Genomic DNA, 24,839 nt, shown 5'->3' with positions numbered 1-24,839 from the left:
AGCTGCTCCGTGGCATGTGGGATCTTCCGGGACCAGGGCTCGAACCCATGTCCCCTGCATTGGCAGGCGGATTCTTAACCACTGCACCACCAGGGAAGCCCGAGGCATGAATTTATTTGGAAACATGTGCTGTGAAATATTTGATCCACTTGTTAGGTGGATCAACAAGTGGATCAAATATTTGGGAAATTTTTAGACTGTTAAGATGAAGAAAGAAGACATCGTCTGGAGGAGTTTTAAGGATGTAAAGGAAAGTGCACTCAACTGGGCATTGAGATTTAAATTCTGTTCCTGGTTCTTTGATGTGTGTCGGGGTGAGCCACTTCACCCCATCACAGGGTAGACTGACTTCTCTCCCTCTAAGACCCCTTCCGTCTCTGAACAGGCGGTTCAGTATTTGTTAACAGAGTGACAGGATCTGAAAAATAACCCAAGCCTCTTTATTAATAGCTTTTGGTGTGACAGCTTCCTGTTTGATGCTGTGTTTCCAGCCAGGGTTCCTTCTTGTGAATCAGGCAAGATGCTTTCCAGGTCTAAGAGCCACGGGGTCTGTCCCTCAGTCACCCCCACACCTCTCATGAGCTCCGCCCTGTGTTTCAGATCACCGAAGTGGCCTTGGAGTACAACAACTGTCATGGGGACCAGGTGGTGGAGCGGCTCCTTCAGCACCTGCGGCGAGTGGACGCCCCGGTGTTCAAGTCTCTGGCACCTGAGCCCCCGGCCCAGCTGCCGGACCCGCCGCTGATAACGGAGTCCCCCTGCTGCAACACCGTGGTGCTGCCCCAGTGGCACTCCATCTCCAGGACCCACAACGTGTGTGAACTGTGTGTCAACCAGACCGCCGGCGGCCTCAGGCCAAGGTCGGTCAGCATGCCCCAGTGCAGCTTTTTCGAGATGGCAGCAGCTCTGGATTCTTTCTACCTCAAGGAGCGGACCTTTTATCATGTGGCATCAGACAGCATAGAATGCAGGAATTTTCTAAGTTTCTATAGCCCTTTCAGCTACTACACTGCATGTTGCAGGACCATAAACAGGGGCGTGACAGGCTTCATTGATTCTGAACAAGATGTCTTTGAAACCCCGACCATTGCATTTTCTTCCCTTGAGAAGAAATGTGAGGTTGATACCCCAAGCTCCGTTCCTCACATTGAGGAGAACAGGTATCTCTTTCCTGAACTGGACGTGGATAGCACAAGCTTCATAGGCCTGAGCTGCAGAACCAACAAGACCCTGAACATCTACCTTTTGGATTCCAATTTATTTTGGTTGTATGCAGAGAGGCTGGGTGCTCCGAGCGCTGCTCGGGTGAAAGGATTTGCTGCAATTGTTGACGTGAAAGAAGAGTCTCACTATGTCTTGGATCCAAAACAAGCTCTTATGAAGTTCACCCTAGGTACTGTGGGCAGTTTCCTTCCCCAAGCCTAATGCTTTGCTTAACTTAACATAGGTAACTTTTATTTAGGGATCTCATTACGGTTGGCTCTTAGTGCATTTGAAATCTTTAGACTGCAGCTGGTCATAATTTTAAAAGAAGCTAATTTTGTATATTAAATGGAATAGAAACTTCCTAACTCCAAATTTTGGATAAGTTCGTCACTTAGCCCTTGGGGGCTAAGAGTCCAGCGTTCCTGATCGGCAGCGCCTGCCGCATTTCCACGGTGGCGCGAGCTGCGGCCAGTGGGAACCTGGCCTCTGTGATGGACAGGGTGGTGGAGAGTGGGTCGGGTGGTAACTCCCCAGGGGCTGATGAACGTGAGCCCCAACAGTGGCTTCATTCGAAAGGTACTTAAACAGAAAGCAGTGAAACAATAGAACCGCCTGACCCCCCTTTTTGTCTCACAGGTTTAACTGTCTAGGCATCAAGGCCGCCAGACCTAGTTTGTTCTGCTGCTCTTTTATAACAAGTTGAGAACTGCTGCTCTGACCTTGGGTGCCTAGATTGTAACAAACAAGTGTCAAGTGCAATAAACAAGTGTCAGGTTGCAAACCAGCAAAACCCACTTTTTTTTGGGGGGGTGGCGGGTAAGGCCCCATTATGGGAGTGCATCCGAGAGCTTGCCCTTAGGCTTGGCAGCAGCAGTGAACTAACTGATGCTGTCTTGTTCCCAGGGCTTTGCTGCCATCCTTGATGTGCACACAAGGAAGTGAGAATTCAAAAGCCGTGTTAGTTCAGCCTCGTTGGAAACATGGGGGAAAGTTAGCATTTGCCAAATGGAGACAGGAGGAATTTGGTGGGGAGGGAAACCTTTTATTTTCAAGTTTTGGAGAGTATGAAAGCAAGAGTAAAATCAAAGCCCCTAAATGATAGTCATTTTAGCTGCTGTCCTTTAAGTCCAGGTGAAGCTCGTTTCTTACATTAGACACGTTAAAAGGCTTATGTTAATAAAAGGCTTTATATTATAAACACGAAGCCTCCTGAGTGCTTAGAGGAACCCTGTGACCAGTCACTTTATGAAGTGTGTACTCTTTTGATACTACAAATTGCTCCTAATTCATGTTTCCTAAAGTTACATTTTACTGTACTGAGTTTTCTGAAAATGAAACAAGCCTGTATTTTTAAAGTAAGTATTTATTGGATTTTCCTGCATTCTGTTATAACACTCAAGCATTCAGTGAGCTAGCTCATGATGTGTGCATCTTGAATTTAATGGTAATCTGAAAGAAGCCTTCTTCCGATTTTCTTTTCATCTTCTGTTATCTCCTCTGAAACATCTAGCTCCGTTGTTCTTCGTGCTGTGGTTGGTGACAAAATTTGTCAGGGTCCTCGTCCAAAAACATTCACTGTGCATCGTTGTTGTTTTGGAGAGTTGACTCTTAAGTCAGCTGTCTCTGGGTCAGTTTCAGAATTTAGGCTTCGTTCAGATTAGTAAATAATTCTCGGTTTTATGTTTCAAAAACATAGCCAACTAAGTATCAGTCAGATGTTGATGATGGATTCTCTTCACAAGACCTTCCTCCTTTCCTCCTCCCTCCACGGAACATATCATTGTTCACTAGGGCGTCGCAATGGAGAGAAAAAAGAAGAAAAAAAGAAGTGAAACTCAGATTAGTGCTGCTCCAGATGATACAAAGGAATCTGAAGATAGTAGAGTTGGTGGGGAGGGTAAAACTGTTGGTTCAGGTTAGGGTTTGGGATTATTTATGGGTTTTATTTATGTGTTTTTCCACTAAATATAATTGAGTTTATTTTTCTTAACCTTTTAAGAAAGAAACTTGAAGGACTTTAATAAAGGAAACAAAAACCGTAGCTCCTTATCCTTAAATTAATGAATATTTAAACACCTTCCCCATTACGGTAGCTTGTGCAATTACTGCATCAGTAGTTATGCTTAAAGGTCTTGGTATAGTAGGTTGAAATCTCCATGGTGGCATGTTGATGACTTATGCAGTCTCAGGTGTCCATTTTTGGACCAGTGTTGTTTTTAAAAGGAGCATCAAATTCCTAGTCCCTGCATAGTAGAACACGGAACACCGAGTGGTGCTTTGTTAGCTAAAGTGCTGTCTGCTGAGTTACTACTGCCAAAGCTACCCCTTGTCCCCCCGGGTGGCTTCGTTCAGGGTTTTGCCTGTAGGTGAAGTGTTAAAAATGTGGGCCTGTGAAGCCAGCCCAGTTTTTTAGATGTAGAGTTTAAAGTAGGCCAGCCACTCTCCTTGTACTGAGAGAAGAGCTGATCTCATTTTCTCCTTATTTTTAGAGTCTTTCATTCAAAACTTCAGCGTTCTCTACAGTCCCTTGAAAAGGCATCTTATTGGAAGTGACTCTGCCCAGTTCCCATCTCAGCGTTTAATCACTGAAGTGACAACTGATACCTTTTGGGAAGTAGTCCTTCAAAAACAGGTATGGAATCATGAGGGAGGCAAAAATCAAGCCATTTGTCCCTATTATAATAATTTCCAAAGCTGCAGTCATCGGGGTGAGCAGTTGGGCTTTTTTTGTTTGTTTGTTTGTTTGTTTTAATTAATTAATTTATTTTTGGCTGCGTTGGGTCTTTGTTGCTGCGCGTGGGCTTTCTCTAGTTGCGGCGAGCAGGGGCTACTCTTCGTTGCAGTGCGCGGGCTTCTCATTGCGGTGGCTTCTCTCGTTGCGGAGCACGGGCTTTAGGCACGCAGGCTTCAGTAGCTGTGGCTTGTGGGCTTACCTGCTGCGCGGCATGTGGGATCTTCCCAGACCAGGACTTGAACCCGTGTTCCCTGCATTGGCAGGCGGATTCTTAACCACTGCGCCACCCGGGGGCGGTTGGTTTTGATGTACAAAAGATGGACCACATGACAGTCTTACTGCAGAACATGTGAATTACATGGTGGTTTTGTGATTGTAAAACGTCCTTAAGAAAGCACATAGGGCTTCCCTGGTGGCGCAGTGGTTAAGAATCTGCCTGCCAATGCATGGGACACAGGTTCGAGCCCTCGTCTGGGAAGATCCCATGTGCCACGGAGCAACTGAGCCCGCACGCCACGACTACTGAAGCCCGGGCGCCTAGAGCCCGTGCTCCGCAACAAGAGAAGCCACCGCAATGAGAAGCTCGTGCACTGCATCGAAGAGTAGCACCTGCTTGCCGAAACCAGAGAAAGCCCGCGTGCAGCAACGAAGACCCAATGCATCCAAAAATATAAATAAATAAATTTATTAAAAAAAAAAAAGAAATCACATAATTGAAAATACCTGAAGATTAAATTTTCACTGTAATTAGTGCATGAGCAACATTTATCGAATGCCTGCCAGGTTCTAAGCACAGTGAGGACCTGAGCAGCCCAGTAACAGCCGTCTTCCTCTTCCCATAGGATGTGTTGCTGCTTTATTATGCACAGTGGTGCGGCTTCTGTCCAGCCCTCAATCACGTCTTTATCCAGCTAGCTCGGCTCCTGCCCACGGATACATTCACTGTGGCGAGGTAAGGAAGCCCCTGCTGCAGCGCTGTGTGCCTGCCTTCACTCCTCCTTACAGCTTAGCCGTTACGGCCTGCAAGGGTCTGCCCATTTTCTGTTGACCTTGGGTAAGATTTGGTTGATTGTCAGCTTAAAGCTGTGAGCAAAACCTATTGGAGGCACAGTTTTCCTGATGAATGCTGAGTGTTCCTTCCATGATGTTGAGTGTGTTTAGTCCTGATTGAGTTCATAGGAGGGTGAGTGCAGTTCTGAGGGATTAGTGCTGACCTGGTTGCTCGGATAGCCCCCCAAGTGGCCAGCTTTCTGGAATACATGGCACTGGGGCCTTGGCCTAGTAAAAGGGGGCCAGTCCCTGGTGTGCTGCCAACCAGCCCTGGGACCTGGAGCAAATCTCCCCACCAGGCCTCCTTTCCCTCCTCATTCCTAAAAGTAAGAGGCAAGATTGGCTGATACCTGCATGTTCTAGTTTTGTGATTCCTTGGTACTGTATGTGTATATGTAGCAAACAAAAAAATGTTAAACCATTGTTTTGTAAAAACAAGGCTCAAAGAGTTTTTGGATCAGGTAGGCAGTCTGAGATGAAAATTATTTAGACTTAAGCTATATCTTCTCCCTGTCACCAAAAAAAAAAAAAAAAAAAAACCCTTCAGATAGAATAAATATAAAAGATCAAATCATAGAAAAAATAACAGAAGCTAGAATATTGGATTTGCTAGTTCCTTTGAGAGGTGAAAACTTGCCAAAATGAAGCAGTTGAAAAAATAATGCAAGAAAGATGAACAGATTTCACTAGAAAAATGTACAACGAAAATAAAACTGACTTACAAAAGGACGATAGCTATATTTTACAGCATATATGTCTTAACCTTTTGTGTGTGCTGTTAAGTAATGATTAGAGCCACACTTGAGTTACTATGCTGCGAGATTTTTATGTATACATATTATCTGACTTAATCCTTAGACCATTCAGTGGAGCAGGTATGATTGCCACTCTCTTTCTACTGAGGAGGAAACTGAGGCTCAGAAAGATGAGGCAGCTCGCCCAGAGTTACACAGCCTGTAAATGAGGGAGCAGGGTTCAGAATCAGGTGTGCGTGCTCCAGACCCTGAGAAATTAAAATGGTTTAAGAAAACTGCTGAGAGCAAAATGTGGTTTGTACATATAATGGAATATTATTCAGCCTTAAAAATTAGGAAGGAAATTCTGACACATGCTGCAACATGAGTGAACCTTGAGGATATTAATGCTGAGTGAAATGAGTCACAAAAGGACAAACACTGTATGGTTTCCCTTATATGAGGCACCAAGAGTAGTCAGATTCATAGGCACAGCAGAATGGTGGTTGCCAAGAGATGGGGGGAGGGGAGAAGGGGGAGGAGTTGTTTAATGGGGTCAGTTTCAGTTTTGCAAGATGAAGGAGCTCTGGAGATGGATGGTGGTGATGGGTGCACAGCATTATGAATGTACTTAATACCCCTGCACTGTACACTTAGAAATGGCCAAGATGGTAAATGTTATGTATATTTTACCACAATTAAAAAAAACGGGGGATGGAGGGAGAAACAGCTGAGAAGGACTGCCGTGTGAAGAAAGGTCATGAACAGGCTTTTCATGTAAGAGAAGAGTAAATAAACAAGTGGGGAAATTATAGTCTAGTAAATGTAAATTAAAACAATAACAAAGTGTCATTTACACTTATTAAATTAACGTGTTGTGTTGATAAAATAAAATCGGCACAGTCAGATGTAGCTAATAGAATAAGTAAATTGGCATAAACTTTTTGGAAAGCATTTTAGCAACATTTTAACAAAAATGGTTATACATTTTTGATCCAGTTAATTTCACTTTGGGGAATTAAGGAAGTAGGACTTCCAGAGAAGCATGTGCTGGTCATTGCAGCATTATTTATATCCAACAGTAGAAAAATGGTTAAGTAAATTACGGTTGGGCATTTGATGGGATTTTTGCCCCTTTGTTAGAACAACGCTTTTCATACAATTAACTGAAAAGAATAGGGTATGAAATATGATTGCTGCTCTTATCAGTATGTAGGCATATACACCAAAGCCTGAATGAAAATCCCAGAAAGAAGGTCCCGATTAGCACAATGGGATTCTGAGTGGATGTTTACAAATGTTTTTCTTTTAATTTTACAGTTTGGTTTTTCTTTGAAGTAAAAATCAGGAGAAAGAAACACTTGATCATAGAATAAACTGTTCAACACCATTTGTTTAAAAAATAGCAACTCTGATGTTCTAGGTGGGCTTTCACAGGCAGAGAGGCAGGAGTACTGTTCTGTTAATGAAGCTATTTAAAACCATTATGATTTGGTTATGTCAATTTTTTTTAAAGTGTATTTTATCCTTTTGGACAAATGCGAGGCACTGATTTCCCCCCCTTCCCCACTCTGCCCCCAATTATACTTTTCTGAAAACTCCTGTCAAGTTAATGATTCAAAACATTTCCACCTGTTTTATGCACTATTTGTGAATATTGACACCTGGCCTAGCAGCCCTCCGTGCTGCTTCGCTTCCTCCTTCTGGGATGTTCTTTTTGCTTCAACTGAGCAGTCCCTGGGGGCAGGTGGGGAGACACTCCTGCAGGCCCAGCTCAGTGCGGGCTGCAGGAGGGGCCCCCACCTAGTTCAGTAGTAATTAAGCACAGGTTGGCTCATTTAGCACAGATGTCATTTCCTGTATTAGAAAATTTATCTAAAATCTGCTTAGAAAATACAACTTTCTTGGCCTCTGTCTAGACTTACAAAATGTAGAATATAATCTTCCTTATCTTGTTTTCTTACATTTTCAGAGGCTCAATGTGTTTTGCTCAATGATTTCCTTTTTCCAGAGCTGATTCAACGGTTAAGGTACTTGCCCAGATTTGGTCAGGTGCGTGGACTACTCCTGAGGTGTCAGCGAGCCTTTTTTGAGGGGGGATTCTACTTTTACTTTCAAGACATGACATTTCCCTCAGTGAGTTAGGTGGGCAGTTGCACGTCCTGGAAGTCTCGCTGCTTCTCCCACAAGCTGTGCCTGCCTTACACCCGGTGGTGCACTCACCGCCAGGGGCCAGTCTTGTGTGGGCGCAGACAGTGCCCTGGGTTCTTCAATTATTTGAGAAGCTCCTTTCAAGTTGGAGTTTCTTGGGCTGATCTTTTGCTTTTTCTGTTCTTTCCCTTTGCCAGGATTGATGTATCTCAGAATGATCTTCCTTGGGAATTTATGGTTGATCGTCTTCCTACTGTCTTATTTTTTCCCTGTAACAGGTAATGCTGAATTTTTTCAATATTTGGGCAGATGGGATTCTTTTGCTGAAAATGAAATGGGTTTAAGGTACTTCACAGAAGTGAAATGTACATCATTTTTTATTACTAAAGTATTTAGAATAAAATGTATTGTTCAAAAAATGTGCCACTGGGAACCAAGGGTAAAAGGGCTTTGGTGTCATGATGTCAGGTGTGGTAGTTTTTGTAAGTTTGCCCCCTCCCAGAGTGTGTTTTACACGAAGTATGAATGTGGCCACTGGAACTTGTTCACCTTCTTGGCCTTATGAGCACACAGTGAGTGCTGAGATTGACAGCAAAGAGCCCCAGGTTCACGTGGGGCAAAACAACAGCTCACTGTTGGGCCTCATGGGGAGTCAGGCCCGGCCTGCCCGCTTCCACGTGAGTCATTTGTCATTGAGCCCTGCGGATGGCTACCTCGGCCCCCTGGTACAAGGAGGAAACGGAGGCCCTCCTACCCACTGCACCCGCATACTGGGGTTCAAGAAGCCTTCTCCCCAGTTGTGCAGACTTCTGTGAATGTCACCTGACGGGGCTGTCACCTTGATCTCTTCACATTTGTCTAAGTGGTGCTCCAAGGTGAGTGATCAGGGCAGCTTCCCTGAAAGCCCAGCGAGCAGGGATGGGCCGTTAGCAAGGGGACGTGACCTGGCAGTTAGCGAATGTGGATCCAGATGTTTTGGTAGAAGGGAAATTAACTCTTGGCCTTTTAAAGCCTGATAAACCAGATGTTCTCTTGGTACAGATTCCTGTTTGTTTTTAAAAGGATGGGTCCTCAGGGACCCAGTCACATGGCTTTGACAATATCTTTATAGGGAAAAGCATTTGCAGGATGATTTTAGTGACGTTCCCTAACTCACATGTCTTTTATTCTCTGGCGCTTGCTTTTACTGTTTATTGCAGCCACTGCCATGCTCTTCATGCTTCTCTAGGAGAGTGCTTCCTTCATGTGTACTGAATCATTTCCTTGGTTTTTCCTCCTTATCTCAAAGAATTTTTGCTGGAATACTTCCTGTGGTAGTAGGGTCTTGTCAAACCACGCACTAAAAACAGAGTGTGACTCACCCAGTTCTACTGCTGACTGTATTGTGACGAGCCTTTTTCTTTTTAAGAAGTGTCTCAGGTGCCACACGGTCCAGGAACCGTGGACAATTAACACAAGTAATTTCATCGTGTGTGGGACAGAGGTGGGGCATGAAGTTTAGCACACCATAATTTTCAAATTTCAGTCATAGTTGGAAAAAACACTGACGTCGTAACACCCAGCACATGCCTTTGCACAAAGAGGTTCTCAGCAGCTGGAATTGTTTCGCGTTTGGGTCGAGTGCCTTTCATTCTGAGGTTGCCTGATGGAGTCAGCATAGAGATGAGCTCATTTTCCATGCCCTGCAGGAAGGTCGCTGCTACAGCCTCTTCCTAGTTCCCTTGTATTGAGAAGTCAAGAAAGTAAATACTGAATAGGAGTAGACTGTCCAGTTCCATTCTAATGCAGAGAGCTTGGTAAACCAAAGCCTTACTGCTTTGGAATGGAATTTTTCTTATTTCCTAAAAATAAATGGTAATCAGAAGTGAAGCAAGCTCTTCATTAACTGGTCGAAAGTGAGTGTTCAGTTCACTCAGAAGGTAAAGGGCAAAAAGCTGACAGCTCACAAAAAAGGAAACAAAAAACTGATAACAAGCAGTAAGACCTTCTTCACAGGGCACATGCTTATGTCATTTTTAGTGAAAAGAATATAAAAGTATATATGCATTTTGGTAAAATATAAATTTACACATGCACTGGGTTAAAATGTGTGCAGAAGGGAAGGTATCAAGATGTTGACGACGATAATTTTGGAGGAGTGAAGGTTACCAGTGGTCACGGGGGTGCCTCTTGTATGCTTTTTATATCCTTTGCAAATGGTCCTCAGTGAGCACGTCGTTTGTATTTTATGATCATGAAAGAAACCGTAGGAAAGAGCTTGTCCTCTGCCACAGTGCACAGCCTGGACTACCTCCTGCTCCCAGCAGGGCCGCCTTCTTGTGCAGGGGCACCTTAGAACCGCTCTTCTTCCCCCACTCTGTGTGACGTTCCAAAATGCAGGTGCTCTGGCCCGGCTCTGGGCCAGGAGATCAGAAGCGGGTGGGGGGTTCATTCTGATGTGTCCCCTGGGGAAGGACCTCGCTTCTTTAGAGGAGCAGCCCACCTTCCCTCAGTATTATAGCCCCTCTTTGGAGCAGATAACTTCTACCCCATTGGTCATTTTGTATTTAGCCTTTGACATGCTAGAGGTGCGTACACATACTCCTGGTGAACTGAGACCAGAGTCCAATAAACAGTGGGACCTTCTACCACTACACTTTCAAAATGATTACCATTTTGGAAGCAGTTTGTTGACGCTCTGTATCCTTGCGACTTCTAAGAAGTTTGAAAGCATTTTAGCACACCCATCAGGTAGGTTCATGGAGATTGCTCCAGAAACTCTAAAATAGCACGTTTACCGGTATCGTTTTCTGTCCTGTAAATGTCTCCAGATACACACACTAAGCTCTTTGCTGGGGATGATGCACATTTGCTCTGTCTAGAAGAGCAGGTTGTGTTGCAGAACTTAGGGGTGGATCCAGCCTCCGCTTGTCCGTCCTCACCCGCACTTCACAGGGGCCAGGATGTTCTTAGTTGTCAGTTGAATGGCTGGGAGGCCCCACTTGGAGAAAGCTTACATGTTAAGAAAACTATGCTTTAAAGGAAGGCGTGGTTATATACTTACCCCCAAAGTTTAAAAATTATTCCATTTACCTGGAAGTTTCCATAAACGTATAAAATGGGACATATCTGATTTTAATTTCCCTGTGATTTTTATTTCATAGGGAAAGGGCTACCCTTTGATAGAACACCTTTTGTCTTTTCTTAGGTGTTTGGCCACTGGCTTTGTGTGTGGAGAGGGTGTGCAAGCTCTTAATGAGGGATTTCTGGCTAGTTTCTCTAAGGAACCATGTGGTGGTGGTTTTTTTTTTTCAAGCTAACATTCCCTGAGCCTTCAGGTAACTCACGCAGTCCTTACAGCAGTCCTCTGGGGGTAGATGAGACTCATATTCCCCCCTTTACAGACAAAGCAGTGCAGGCCACAGAGGAGTCCTGTGAGGCCCCGGAGGCGGGTGGGCCCTGGAGTCGTGCCCTTCACCTCCACTCCTTTAATACTGGATGGTGTCTGCCCCCCTCATGCTAAAGCTGCTGGTTTGGATTTATTGCAGCCAGGTGGTGTATACACAGGTAAATGTATCTGTGGTAGAAATTTTGGTCATCAAGACAATTGGATGACAAGTTCTAAAAAGGAATTTTGTACATCAGGACTTGCAGCAAAGCTTTGGGGAAAATCCCCTTCATATGTCACCCTCCTTCCTTATTCTCTGCTCTCAGGGCCCGGCAACCTTAATTCCTCAGAGCCCCTTGGTCTGTTTGTCAAGGGTGGGGCTCCAGTAGCACCTCCACCATCGTGACAATAAAATGTGTCTCCAGATGTTGCCCAGTGTCCCCTGGGGAAGGGAGGGTACAGTTACCCCAGTTGAGAACTCTTGCCTTGGATAGTGTGTAATAAATGCTTGCTGAAGAGCCAGGCTGAGTGTTGGAGGTTTTTCCCATCTCGCCAAGCATTGTCGATGGCCACAATAGCGACATGGGTGGCAGTCCTGCCCCCGGGCACCCTTCCTGACACGCCACTGGGCGTCTGAGAGCACACGGAGGCCCCTCTGCCCTGAGTTCTTATCTTTCTTGGAAGGTTGTGAACAGAAACTGAGCTCTTTGTCCTCAGGAACAGACACACCTTTGAGATAAACCACCTTAATTACAGAAGCAGCATATGGGACATCCTCAGCTTTGTAGAAAATTTTTTGCCAGATGACGTTTTCCATGCTGACTTCCTTTTGGTAGGAAATAAGCAGCTTGACCTTCGGCGGCAGTCTGGTGGCAGTCTGGTTTTGGACTAAGAATGTTGGTGTGACTCTCTTATCTTTGACTCCTTTCCCTTTCTCTCCAGAAAGGACCTAAGTGTGAAATACCCCGAAGACCTTCCCATCACCCTTCCAAATCTGCTGAGGTTCATTTTGCATCACTCAGACCCTGCTTCTGCCCCCCAGAACTTGGTTAACCCTCCTACCAAAGAGTGTCTTCAGAGAGAGGCCGTCCTGCAGCAGGGGCACATCTCCCATCTGGAGAGGGAGATCCAGAAGCTGAGGGCGGAGATCAGCGCCCTGCAGCAGGCACAGGGGCAGGTGGAGGCCCGGCTCTCGAGCACGCGCAGGGACGAGCAGCAGCTGCGGCGGCAGCAGCACACGCTGGAGAGGCAGCACAGCCTGCTCCAGCGGCACAGCGAGCAGCTGCAGGCCCTGCACGAGCAGAAGAGCCGGCAGCTTGAGGAGGTGGCCCGCCAGCTCCAGGAGCTGGCCGATGCCTCGGAGAACCTCCTCACCGAGAACACCTGGCTCAAGATCCTCGTGGCCACCATGGAGCAGAAACTGGAGGGCAGGGATGGGGCCGAAGGCCGTGCTCCCCCGGAGGAGGCGCGATCGGACTACCGCAAGCCCTCGGGCGCCCCCCGGCTACCAGCCAGCACCCCTCCGCCTTCCAACGTCAGCTCCACGCTGGCCTCCGAAAGGAGCACCGAGAACAGGACAGACTAACTTTGAAAATGACACGAAGAAATCAGAGGTGAAGACTGTACATTGCGAATATATTTATGCAAATTTTATTGAAATTTATTGTAAATAAAGATTTTCTCAGTGGTCTAGAAAATCAGCTTGAATGTCGTTCAGCTTTTATTGAACAGGGGTGACATCCCCTCCACTTATTGCACAAACTTGGTAGCTTTGAGACAGAAACAGTAGCACAGTCCACTTGAAGACTGGTCTGAAAAGTTAGTCCATATTTTAGTGGCTCAGTGTCGGCGTTCCCTCCCCATCCCCCTGCTGTTGCTTCTGCGATGACATGCAGAATGAAAGGCTGATGTCCTGACTGACTAGTCAGAAAACTTGGACGCAACAGTTGGGCTATTCAGAAAGAATTCAATGAGAGGTCATAACTTAACTAAGCCATTTGAGTGTGTGGCTCTGGTGTCTATGCTAAAAAAAGTAGCTGTTGACCAAGAACAGTGAGAGCTGTTATGTGGTTGGTCACCAGTTCTGCAGGCACTTCCACTTGCCTCCAGAGACCCCACTAGTGCCCCACCATGCCCGTGACCCTCACCCGGCACTGACGCCGTGCTGCTGGGCCTGATGCAAATGGCACAGATGTCGTGGGATAAGGAACCTCCAGGAGTGAAACTGAGGAGAAAGTGATGCTTCATCTTTTCAAAACTGAAACTGCACCGGCACAGTAAGAAGCTCAGGGCGAGTTTGACAGTCAAGCAATGGTCATTGTCAGGGTCAGGCTCAGGGACTGAAAATGCAAGTCCCCGGAGCTCCTCGGTTACTTGGGTAAAGGAAAGACAGCCTTAGGTGCAGGCTGCCGGCTGCAGAAAGTAGAGGTAGAAAGCCTGAAGTTCTGAAACGTGAGGGGAATGGATCGTACACCCCTACGCCTGCCCCATTTTTCTTATGTCCTTCATTAGGAAATACACCTCCCTGACCTTCCAGTTGACCCCTTTTGAACTTCTGACCCCTCCTCCCGCCCACACCCTGTGTGCTGCTTACAGGGCCTTCTGCTGGTCTCCAGCCTGACTCATGCTTGGCCATCCCCAGGTGGGGGCCAAAGGCATTTCCTCCCCTGTACTAAAGCCTGGCCGCCTTCTAAGGATTCCTTAGTAGCCCGCGTGTGCTGTCTCAATCCTGCCTTCAGCTCAAATGGCCTAACTAGCTACTCCTCCCCTCCCCCCAAGCTATACCTTAATGTTTGACCGTTAAGTTAGGGGTACGCCGCTAAAAGAAGTGTTCCTTAAGCTCCCTCCTAGGGGTTCTAGAAAGTTGATTAGTTCAACATGCTTTTTAGAGGAGATTTGGATGAGGCCAGAGGAGCCGCCTTCCGCCTGACCAGGAGGCCAGAGCTTTGAGGGGGAGCTGGGAATCGGGGGCAGCCCCTGGCCACCCGGGAGCTCCCTGCCCATGCTGCTGGCAAGGCGGCTCAAGTGCTGAGGGCCAGCGCTCCCCAGCTCACCCGGGGCTGGCCTCCAGTTTATTCCCGAGGATGCAGACACAAGTCACATTTTAATCATGATAGCTTAGGGTGTGCTTACAGTGGTGGGATTAAAAACCTAAGCAAGTTCACTGAAGTACACACAAGGGACATCTCGGAGGGGCGGGGTGGGAATCACTGGCCTGACCAAGAGCCACCAAACGCCTCACCTTTGTGAAAACCAAATCCTGAACCTGAAACTCACTCTCCCCCCAGCCGCCTCCCCTGGGCGCCCACTAAGCACAGGCTGCTGGGGGCTCCTGTGTGCAGAGGCACACAAGAAGTGACACTTGGCGCTCTTAGAGCAAGGTCAGGGGACCCTCCTTCTAGGTGGCCCACTGAGGAAAATGAAATCCAGGACCCAGCAGGTGGGTGGGAATCTGGGAGGAAAGGAAGCGAATTTGTGAAAAGGGCGGGGGGGAAGAAACCAAGCGCCCCCCACCGCCCCCTCCAGTGGGGAAAATATTAAATACAACAACAAACAAAAAGCACAATGTTCTCTCCTTCCTGGGCCAACTGGGTTTGGGATACAGGTAGCCACCGCGGCTCTGGTGTCTCTAGCGAAGCCTGTGCTCAGTAAAGCTGGGTGGGGGGCGGGGTGCTCAGCACGCTCAAGACCATGGGGGCCGGAAACTGCTCTGCCACTAGGACGCCTGGCAGCCTCGGGACTCGGGCCTCGGGCCCCGACTCGTCCTTCACCGGCTCCCAAGCAGCTGCAGTAGCTTCCTTGCAATCACTCCACCAGCAGCAGGAACTGGCATTTAACAACCTCATCTACCTAGAGCAGGAGGGGGCGGGACGTGCTGCCGCTCCCATTCATTGCTCACGAAGCAGAAATCGCCAAAGCACCCCAACGGGTCAGCTGCGAGACTTAAAGCCGACGTGTCACGTCCTCTACATACACACGTGTATCTGAGGCCCCTGCCAAGTGCAATGTGGGCCTTACAAGTCTAAGACCCTCCCTCCTGCCTTGACTCAGCGTTAGTACGGACAGTCCCATGTGCTCTATATTTTTAAAAAAATCAGCAAAAGAGGCTTAAGCACGTGCTTCTGGGGCCTATTTACAGTTCACAGGCTTGTGAGTTCACGCATTACAGTAGTAGCTCCATCGAAAACAGGCTCAGCTAAACATTCAAGTAACAAAAGCGCCGTGGGGCCGTGAGCCCCAGCAAGGTCAGGCCTGCCCACTGCCTGCAATGGGCAGTCCTACCAGGAGGCTGAGGGGTTGCCCAGTGCCACTGAGCCCTGGCTCAGGACCGCCGGGACCCCAGGAGTCGGTGCATGCGATGACGAAGCCCGGCGAGGCCATGCCAGCAAGCGTCAACCCTTCCTCTCAAGATGGCAGCACGTCTGTGGTTTCGTCCCTACTGCGCCTCTCGGCTGGCGGCGGACAGGCCCAGGAGCCTCCGCATCCCGGCTCAGCCGTGGACTTCAGGGCCGTTGGGGGTCAGCTTGGCCTTCCTCTCCACGCACGGTCCCTTGGCCGAGTACTGCACCAGCAGGAAGGGCTCCTTGGTCTCGCCATCCCCCACGATGCTCTCCTCGTCCTCCGACTGGCTGATGCGCTGCAGCCGCAGGTAGCACCAGCAGCCCAGGATCAAGGCCCCCAGGGCAGCGATGGCGATGAGGATGACGATGACCGTGACCACACCGGTGGTGGGGCTGTGGTCCATGATGGACATGGTTAGCGCTTGAGCGGAGGGGACCCCTCTGCAGGAAGGTCTTGGTGGGGACGGCTCAGCGAGGCTGGAACCCAGGCTGGACACGAGAGCCCTGAAAGAAAGAGCAAGATGAGGCTACACCGGGGAGTCCGCCGGGGACCCTGACAGCCCACACGCTCGGGCTTGCTCTTCCATGGGGTCTATTTTTAATCAGTTCTTAAGCCTGACCGTCCTGCCCTCATCCTAGTGAGAAACAGGCTGGTTGGCATTTGCTGGGTTTTTTTGTTCACGATGCCACCAGCGTTCCCCTCGCTCACCCCAGCCGCTTTCATTTAATACCTTCAGTGCCTCTGCTACCAGACAGGCAGTCATCCTCACTCAGCACGAACCTGACAGGCAGGAGAGGGGGCACCCAAGACCTCCGTCACCACTGCAGCAGAGGCTGAAAGAGGGTCTCTTTAAGGTGAATGTTTTAGAACTCCAGCACCACTAGGTGTTCAGTAACTGCTCACACATTGAAAGTGCTTCAGGGACTTCCCTGGTGGCACAGTGGTTAAGAATCCGCCTGCCAATGCAGGGGACACGGGTTCGAGCCCTGGGCTGGGAAGATCCCACATGCCGCGGAGCAGCTAAACCTGTGCGCCACAACTACTGAGCCTGCGCTCTAGGGCCTGTGAGCCACAACTACTGAAGCCTGTGCGCCTAGAGCCCGTGCTCCGCAACATGAGAAGCCACCGCGATGAGAAGCCCTCGCACCGCACCGAAGAGTAGCCCCTGCTCACCGCAACTAGAGAAAGCCTGTGCGTGGCAACGAAGACCCGATGCAGCCAAAAATAAATTAAAAAAAAAAGAAAGTGCTTCAAGACGGCCAGAGATGAGGGATTCAAAAGCAGGGAAATGACATCAGCCCCTCTCGTGAACAGGGGACATATATAGCTCAAAGAGTCTTCTGGAACACCTGTGAGAGAGTGCAGCCGACAACAGCCTTTGCCCACAAAGAAGGTGTAGCTGACCTGGCTCCGGAAAAACTTTGAGGAGGGCAGGGGAGAGCGGGACACACCAGCCTCTGCCGGCGTCTTGGTGCAGGAGCCAGACCACAAACGGGTCAATATGCCAAACACCTGTCACTACAAATGCAGGAATGCAATGCTGGGAACATAGGGGACCACATGCCACGATGCTAAACTGGGCGGGGCAGGCGAAACTCAGGGAAGTGATGCTGATGCCGAGATGTGCATGTGCGGGAAAGCCAGCCCCTGAAGAGCGTTCCCGGCAGGGGAACACCGTCTGCTAAGGCTCTGAAGGCAGGAGGGACCGCTGGCAAGTGCGAGGAGCCGCCGGTGGCTGCAGCTGGAGATCAGCTGGTTTGGGTGGGGGCAGGGAGGGGGTGTACGTGCCCCAAGGCCCAGGCAGCGACAACCCACTGAGGTTGGAGGTGGTGGCTCCCCTGGGTCCCAAGACCGACCTTGCACTTTAAAAATTTCTCCTGCCTGACCGTAAACGGAGCAAATAATAGTAACTAACACCCAGGTGGTTACGAGGATGCCTGCGACGCCTGGGCACAGTGGGGGCAGAGTCGATGCTCAGCTGTCTGAATCTGTTTTTTTTTTTTGGAGAAGACAGACATCAGTGCAGGTAGACATCACTGGAAGCAGGTTTTCCCTCCAGACAGGATGGAACCTGCCCTCCTGGAGCAATGACAGCTTAATTAGAAATGATTCTTATCCACACCAGGGAGCCCTCCACCCCAACCCCAGGGCCAGGTTTGCCTGAAGGTCAAAGGCAGCTAAGTCAACGCCCGTGAGTCTGTCCGGGGACCGGGCCCTGAGAAAACCCTACAGACCACCAGAACTGCCCTGCTCCCACGCCCATCTGTGCAGAGGGGTCCTAGTCAGGAGGGGGCGACATCCCTGGAGTCGGCCCCCTTCTTACTGCCCCCAGGGTCAAGCCGCTGCCATCACTCTCAACAGGCTCCCTGGTCCACCTGTGGGGGCCACTGCAGCCAGTGCCCCTGTCACTCAGAGGAAAGACCCCAAGTCCCTGCAGTGACCTACGAGACCTGATGAAGCATCTCCACCCCTGCTCCTCTCCCGCTGACCCCACGCTCCTTCCTGCCTCCAGACCTTTGCCCAGCCAGGTCCCTCTGCCCAAATGCTCTGCTCCCCTTACCCTTGTGCAGTGGTTCTCAAGTGGGGGCAGCCGTGCCCCCCAGGGGACATGTGGCAACGTCTGGAGACATTTTTGATTATAACAGCTAGTGTGTGTGTGGGTGCTACTGGTATCAAGTGGATGGAGACCAGGGATGCTGGTAAACCTGTCACATGGCATGGGACAGCTCCCCAAAGACCCCAGACAAACATCAACATGTGGAGGCTGCCCTGGTTATTAACTCCAGCTCAGGCGGGGAGCCTTCCTGACCCCGCGGCCCAGGAAGTCCTCTTCGTCCTGTGGCTGCACTCCCTCCTACCCTCCCTCCAGGTCACCAGCCTCAACGTGCAAGCCTGGCTTCTGTGTCAGAGCCATCGGGTTGGCACCTGCCTCCCCTGTTGGGCCATGTGCTCCGTGAGTGGCCCTGCACACTTCTGTGCCCACCCAGAGGCCTCTGGCATCTCCCCTGCCACCATCAGCTCCCACAGCTCTGCTCAGCCTGTCCTCTTGGGCCTCTACATGGAGCAGGTGATTCCCCCCAACCCCCAGAGAGCCTGCTGGCTGCAGCTGGGTGAACCTGCCCCAACCCCTGTGCTCTCGTCCCGCTCGGGAGCACACCTGGCTGCCCGTCCCTCCCCGCCTCACCCTCTCCACTGGCTCTTGTGTCCAGCGCCTGCTGGGGTGCCTGCCCTCCCCCTGGGTTCCTGACAGGAAGGCAAGTCAGTGTCAATGCAGAAGGGGAAGTGTGTGTGTTTGGGGAGCAGGGGGTGGTTCAGGGGCAGGAAGAGGGAAATCAAACAATGGCAGCAAGACCTGGGGAGGGGCGACCCCAGGGGCCAAACCAGCTGAGGAGCCCAGGAAGTGCCTCTGAGTGCTGGGGTGGGGGTGGGGGGGCGGAACAAGCGGTCCCGGGACCAACAACCAACCAGCAAACTGAGGCAGCGGTAGCCCCAGCTCCAAGGACCCTCTGAGAGGAGCAGTGACCTCAAAACCCTGTCTGCTGCCCCCGCCCCAGGTCAGGAGGAGCGGGCAGAGCAGGGTGACCAGGCCACAGTCATGCCTTGCCTGCGGTCCCTGGCCCTCCCTTGAATGTGTTTGTTCCTTCACTCAGCAAGTATTTCCTGAGAACCTATCTTTTAAAAACTCTGATCATGTCATCCCCTGCTCAGAACCCTCCCTGGTACCAGCAGAGAATCCAAATTCCCTGTTTCCCCAGCTTCTTCACACCCTTCCGCCCCCCACCTCAAGCCCTCTGCACTTTCTGTTCCTTCTGCCTGGAGTGTTCTTCCCTGAGTATCCCATGACTGGTTCCTTCCCATCAGACGGGACTTCCTCAGAAGGTGCCTCTTGGGGGCTGCCTTCCCAGATCACCCAGGCTCCAGACGCAGCCCACCCCCACTGGCCATCGTCTCGTACTACTTCCTCTTGTTTCCTGGCGCTCTGCCACGTGAAATTCTCTTGGGTCAGGGAAGGTGTTTCCCTGGCTGCCGTCTCCTTCCCGCAGTGGACGCTGAGCCTGTAGGAGGGCACTGTCCATCTTGCCCACTGCTGGATCCCCAGCCCTATTACCAGCACACAGCAGGTGCTCAATGAATGTCTGCTGACCGCCCACTCCAAGCCCGGGGAGGCAGTAATCAGAGGAGACCTTGCTTGCATGGGGATCACGGTTGGCAGCCCCCACCCCTGAACGCCCCCGAATCTCGAAGCCACCACGGGTCCCCTCAAGGGAGCTGGCAGCCTGCGTGGAAGGACAGGCTGCAGGCTGAGCATGGGGGCAGGAGCCACATGTGCAAGTGGGTCCCAGGCAGGCCTGGCCCAAGCCCACGGAGGGGCAGCTGTCACCACACGAGCTGTGGGAGGGGAGGGGAGGGGAGGGAAGATGCCACTGAGATGCAGATCCCAGAGGAACCTGAAGCATGAGGGCGGCCAGCCAGTTCCCTCTGAACCCTCTTGGCCTGGGCTGTACCCCACCCCTTGCTTCCTCTCTTCAGGGCCTCCCTCCTGCCCCTCCAAGCTAAGATGTCTCCTGCAAGTCAGCTGACCCCTCACCCTGATCCAGGAAAGCACACAGGGCAGGACGCGGAGGACCACAGCTTGGGCTAGGTAGACGCCCAGGATGGCACGTGGGAAACCTGGACCCCCTTAGAACAATCACCAAAGCAGTTAACACTTATTCCATACCATCATCTACTCCTCCCAACAAGCCCGTGGCTAGCGCTGCTCACCGTTACCATCCAAGTTTCACAGGTGAGGAAACTAAGGCGTGGAGAGCTTGAATGGATCGTCCAAGAGTGAACTTGGACAGAATAAAGGAGGATGGGACCCAGAAGTGGGGCCCAGCAGAATAAAGGGAGGGGTCTTCTAAGTGCAGAGGGTCAGGCCAGCCTGGGAGCCAGAGCACAGCCGAGGACTGTAGTCTCCGGGCACTCTAGGGGTGGGCGACGGGCCATGCTCCCCCAACCTCTGTAGCATCTCCTTGCCAGCTCCCTCAGTCAGGACGAAAGCTGGCACTGGAAGCCCAAGGCCATCTGGACCCCCCAGACACACAGTGCCAATCCTCCACCCTCCCTCCGCCCTCCCGCTCCCACCTCCCTCGGAGCTCCCACCTCCCTCAGACGGATTCAACAAGCTCTAAAGCCCAGCGTCTGCCGACACCACCCCTCTGACCTCGCCCCCTGCCCCACCCCCAACCACCGATGGGTTCAGAGGACAGACCCTGCATCGGCCACCAGCAAGCTGAGGGCAGGCATCCCCCACTGTCCTGCTGCCCTTGGAGGCCCACGGCTTAGGTCTTCCCCAATGTTGGGTTGGGTTCTAGTTACCCCTGCCTCTTCAGGGGACCCCAAAATGAAGCCTTAACCCCACTCCACAGGTCCCTTCACACACTCAAGGCCCAGTGGAGCCCAGCCAGCAGCAGAGCAGATAAGAGTCCCCTCCTTTGCCCCACACCATCCCTCCACTATCATTAGCTGTTGTGACCCAGCCAAGCAAGCTGCTCCTAATGGCCTCAGTTTCTCAGCCTGCAAAATGGGAAAGAGGCCTTGACCTCAGCAGCCAGGTTGTGGGGAGGCTGAGAAGTGATAAGAAATGTGAAAACAGAAGGGCTATGGGGCCACCAGGTTTGTGTGTCACCAGGCACCACACCTTCCTGGGTGTCACAGGGTCGCCCCTCACTCCCCCCGAAGGACCTGCTCCCAGGAGGGTACAGGGCCTGGTCCAGGCCCAGTGCCACAAATAGCGCCTTCCTCAGGGACACGCTGCCACCTTCTTCTCGCTTAACTGGGCACATCATGAGTGTCACCCAGCCCAGCTGGACACCAGCTTGCCACCCCTCCCCCCCTGCAGCCTCCACCTTCTGGGGCTGCCCTGCTTACAGGGGACCCACCACCTCCGCAGGGGTGAAGCCATGCCCCTTCCCTCAACAAAGCCATCTATCAGGTGTGCCAGCAAACCAGGCTCTTCGGGGGACCCCAGTTCACAAACCGGAAACATTTCCTGCCCAGTTTCTGATTAGAAACATAGGACTGTGGGGAGGACGGGGCATGACAAGGGGGCAGGTGGCATATCTGCTCTGTGCCAGGCCTGAGCAGGCGCTGGGACCCAAGGAAGCATCACACAGGCCCCTGCCCTCCAAAAGCCAGGGCAAGAACAGTGGGGATGCGGATGAGAGACTGACAATCATTGGGCTGTGCCCAGCTCTGTGGCCAGTGTCACCTCACCCTCACCACCCACCCATTACACCACAGTCCTCCCGGAGAGGAAACTCGCACCAGCACCCCCCAGGTTCCCCTGTGCAGAAGAGGAAGCTGGCGCAGGCAGAACCCCAGGGACTGCCCCAAGGTCAGTGCGAGTCTCCTGTGCCCCCACTCTGTGAATCAGCCACTGGCTATTCTCACAGGCTGCCCCAGGCTCAGCTCACTTGCCAAACAACTTTGGTAATAACAGCAGACGCCTGGCAAAAGTTGGCAATAATTACTATGTGCCAGACACTGGGCTGAACACTTCACACAGATAATCTCCTTTCAGCATCAAAACAACCCTAGAGTTATTACTATGCCCGCTTTGCAGATAAAGGATCTGTGGCTCAGAAAAGTTAAATCAATTGCCCAAGGTCACACAGCCCAAAAGTAACTGCGCAGGGATTCAAACCCAGGTAGCCTGGATCCAGAATCTGGGATTTCAACTGTGACACTAAAATGTCATATTATTTGACCCCCGCCTCCTCGCTCCCTTGCCTGAGGGGCCAAGGTGGACAAGTGAACCCCAGTCCGCCCCCACCCGAAGAGTCTGGGTGACTGGGGTGGACGGCTCTATGCTGGGGACACAGGGATGATAAGCGCCCTGGCAGCTCCCGCGTGCCAAGCGCGGGCGACGTGCAGGCGCAGTGCCAGGCGCGCTCCACGCACCCTCTCATTTAACCCTGCCAGGCGACTCCGTCGTCTCCCCGACTCTACCAAAGAGCTAAGCGAGGCTGGAGGGAGGAAGGAGCTCGGCCCAGGGGGCGACAGCTGGAGGGGAAACGACAGCTGGAGAGGCAACTCCAGTCGGCTTGACTTGGCGCGGGGGAAGCTTAGGGGACGGGGGACTACGAGACTCAGTCATGCCCACGCCGCGCAGTCACCACCGACGGAACCGGGCACCAAACGCCGCAGCCCGTCCTCAGTTTCCCCACCTGCGAAATGGGCGCCAGACGTCGCTAGGACCCCCACCCCTACCCCCTGCAGCCCTCCTGACCACTCTGGAGGTTGCCAGGATCCCCGCCTCCTGTTATTTTTAAAAATCCCTAAGTGTCCAGAGGAGACCCGCGGCCGACCTGGGGCGCAGAACTGCGGGCCGCGGTGAGGGGCATGCACTGGGTTGGGGGGGACACCAGCTCGCTGCAAAGCCGCCGCCGCCCCCCGCCGCCTCCTTTGTCCCGATCTCGCCGCAGCGCAGCGGACAAAGAACCCCCGCCCGCGGGCGCGGCCCCCCGGAACAGACCCTCCCCCCGAAGCCGCGCCCCCGCCCGGGCTGCCCCTCCCCCGCCGCAGAGGACCCCCCCCCCCCCGCGCGCGCCCCCACCCCATCCGGGGCGGCCCCTTCCCCTCCTGCAGGCCCCCGCCGGGCCCAAGCGCCCGGCCCGCCCGACCCCTCTCACCATGGCGCCGCCCGCAGCCCGGCCCGATCGCCCCGATCGTCCCGCAGCCCCGCGGGCCCGGCTCCGCCCGCCCGCCCGCCAGCCAGCCAGCCGCCAGCCAGCCAGCCAGCCCGGTCCGGCCGCAGCGCACAGTCCGGACGCAGGAGCCCCTCTCTGCGGCGGGCGGGGTATCTCCGGCTCCGCTCCGGACGGGGGCGGGGCCCTCCTAGAACAGCCAATGGGAGTCCGCGCTGGGACGGCTGGGCGGGGCGGGCCGGGGCGGGGTCACGTGCGCGCGGGGCGGGGGCTGAGCGCAGCTGGCAGAACTGGGGGCGGGGCGCGGGTTCGGCCTCCTAGCGCGCCGATTGGGCGCGGGTGGGTGCGAGGCCCGGGCCGGGAGCCCAGCCTCCAACCCCCAGAGGCTCCCCTTACTCCCGCCAGCTTACGGAGGGGAAAACTGAGGCACACTGCAGGTAAGAGTGTGGCACGCTGCCCGGAAGCAGGGGGCGGCAGCATCCCGGGCAGGAGCGAAAGATAGGCAGGACCCCTAAGTTAAATGTCCTTCCTTGGGGAGGGAGCTGGTTGTTCACTCGTTTATTAGTTCATTAATTCATCATCCATCTGTCCATTCATTCAACCTTTATGGAACACCGACCATGTGCCGGGTACACCAGTGGTCGCGGGTACAGCCACGAACAAGACAGATAAGGACCCTGCCCTCACAGAGCTCTCATTTTGCTGCGGGCTGAAGCTGTGGGGAATTTGCAGCCTCTTGGCCTCTTATAATCATGGTTATTTAATTTAATAACTCCGCGATTAGGCCCTCGCCAAGAGCTATACCCTGTACTCAGTTCTCAACACATTTCATGGAGACAACGGGGAAAGGGAGAGCTACTCATTTTCCAGTTGACGCTCCAGAGGGCTGAAGTACCACAGCCAGCATATAATGAGGGCAGGATTGGAGGCCACGCCTGTCTGCCTGGGAGTTACTGCCGGTTAGTCCACTTGTTCACCCAAGAAGGCGGTCCAGCAGGAGGACACTCCCCCTCGTGGCCAGCCGGGGCCCATAAGAGGGGCAAGGGTGGGTACTTCAAGGCCTCTGTGGCCCAAGTTCCCTTTATCGCCACCTCTGGCTTGGAAGGCAGGAGCGGGGAGGTGGAGCCCCTCATCCTGGAAGCTGGGAGTCTTGTCTGGAAATGTCTTTGCCAGCCTCAAGCAGAGGCCTCTGGGAGAAGATGGAGGGCCCAGCTCTCAAGGCCATAGTCGCCACGCTGTCGCTGGTCTCTCCTTCCTGCTTCAAATGCGCCAAGCTGTTTCCCACCTCTGGGCCTTTGCCTGTGCTGTTTCCTTCCGCTGAAACATTCTTCCACTCCCATCTTTCGGAGGGCCCTCCCTGATCTCCACCTAGCGCGGTCCCTTTGTTATTTTCCCGCCTGTGCATTGCGAAATTGTACATTTGCAAGAGTGTATGATGCGTGCCTGTGGAGTGAATGAATGAATGGACAGACTGCAGACCTCCAGGTCTGGCCCTGCTGCGCCCTAGCCAAGAGGCCAGGCCCAGGATGTGAGCTGTAAGAGGGGAAAGTAAGAGGGGACAGAGA

The 24,839-nt window shown here is 52.2% G+C and overlaps 2 protein-coding genes across 8 annotated transcripts in view; one reads left to right on the top strand and one right to left on the bottom strand.

The window, feature by feature from the left end:
* Positions 1 to 12,942, top strand: part of TXNDC11 (thioredoxin domain containing 11) — a 64,806-nt gene extending 51,864 nt beyond the window's left edge. For 4 of the 6 annotated variants that reach the window (XM_082429640.1, XM_082429638.1, XM_082429642.1 and 1 more), the window contains 5 exons: positions 601 to 1,393; positions 3,696 to 3,838; positions 4,783 to 4,892; positions 8,073 to 8,153; positions 12,185 to 12,942. In XM_082429640.1, coding sequence (XP_082285766.1) covers positions 601 to 1,393; positions 3,696 to 3,838; positions 4,783 to 4,892; positions 8,073 to 8,153; positions 12,185 to 12,827 — 1,770 coding nt within the window. In that variant the 3' untranslated portion in view covers positions 12,828 to 12,942. Of the gene's footprint in view, positions 1 to 450; positions 516 to 600; positions 1,394 to 3,695; positions 3,839 to 4,782; positions 4,893 to 8,072; positions 8,154 to 12,184 lie in introns of all 6 variants that reach the window. The other 2 variants (XM_082429643.1, XM_082429639.1) reach the window with 2 other exon arrangements.
* SNN (stannin) lies at positions 12,870 to 23,394 on the bottom strand. 2 transcript variants are annotated; one of them, XM_082429719.1, is made up of 3 exons: positions 23,260 to 23,394; positions 16,314 to 16,416; positions 12,870 to 16,086 (listed from the first exon to the last, which is right to left on the bottom strand). In XM_082429719.1, exon 3 carries the CDS (start codon positions 15,993 to 15,995, stop codon positions 15,732 to 15,734), a length of 264 nt encoding a protein of 87 aa, XP_082285845.1. In that variant the 5' UTR covers positions 15,996 to 16,086; positions 16,314 to 16,416; positions 23,260 to 23,394; the 3' UTR covers positions 12,870 to 15,731. The 2 variants fall into 2 exon arrangements, with proteins under 2 accessions (XP_082285845.1, XP_082285844.1); XM_082429718.1 differs by lacking the exon at positions 16,314 to 16,416 and having other exon boundaries at positions 23,260 to 23,393.
* Positions 23,395 to 24,839: the final 1,445 nt, after the last annotated feature.

This window comes from Balaenoptera physalus (genome assembly GCF_965194825.1).
Source record: "Balaenoptera physalus genome assembly, chromosome: 16".
NCBI classification, from domain to species: Eukaryota; Metazoa; Chordata; class Mammalia; order Artiodactyla; family Balaenopteridae; genus Balaenoptera; species Balaenoptera physalus.
This window is presented reverse-complemented; position numbering and strand designations above follow the sequence as displayed.

Bases quoted from the DNA above. Each gene is read 5' to 3' on its own strand.
- SNN (XM_082429719.1), bottom strand. From the start codon at position 15,995: ATGTCCATCATGGACCACAGCCCCACCACCGGTGTGGTCACGGTCATC.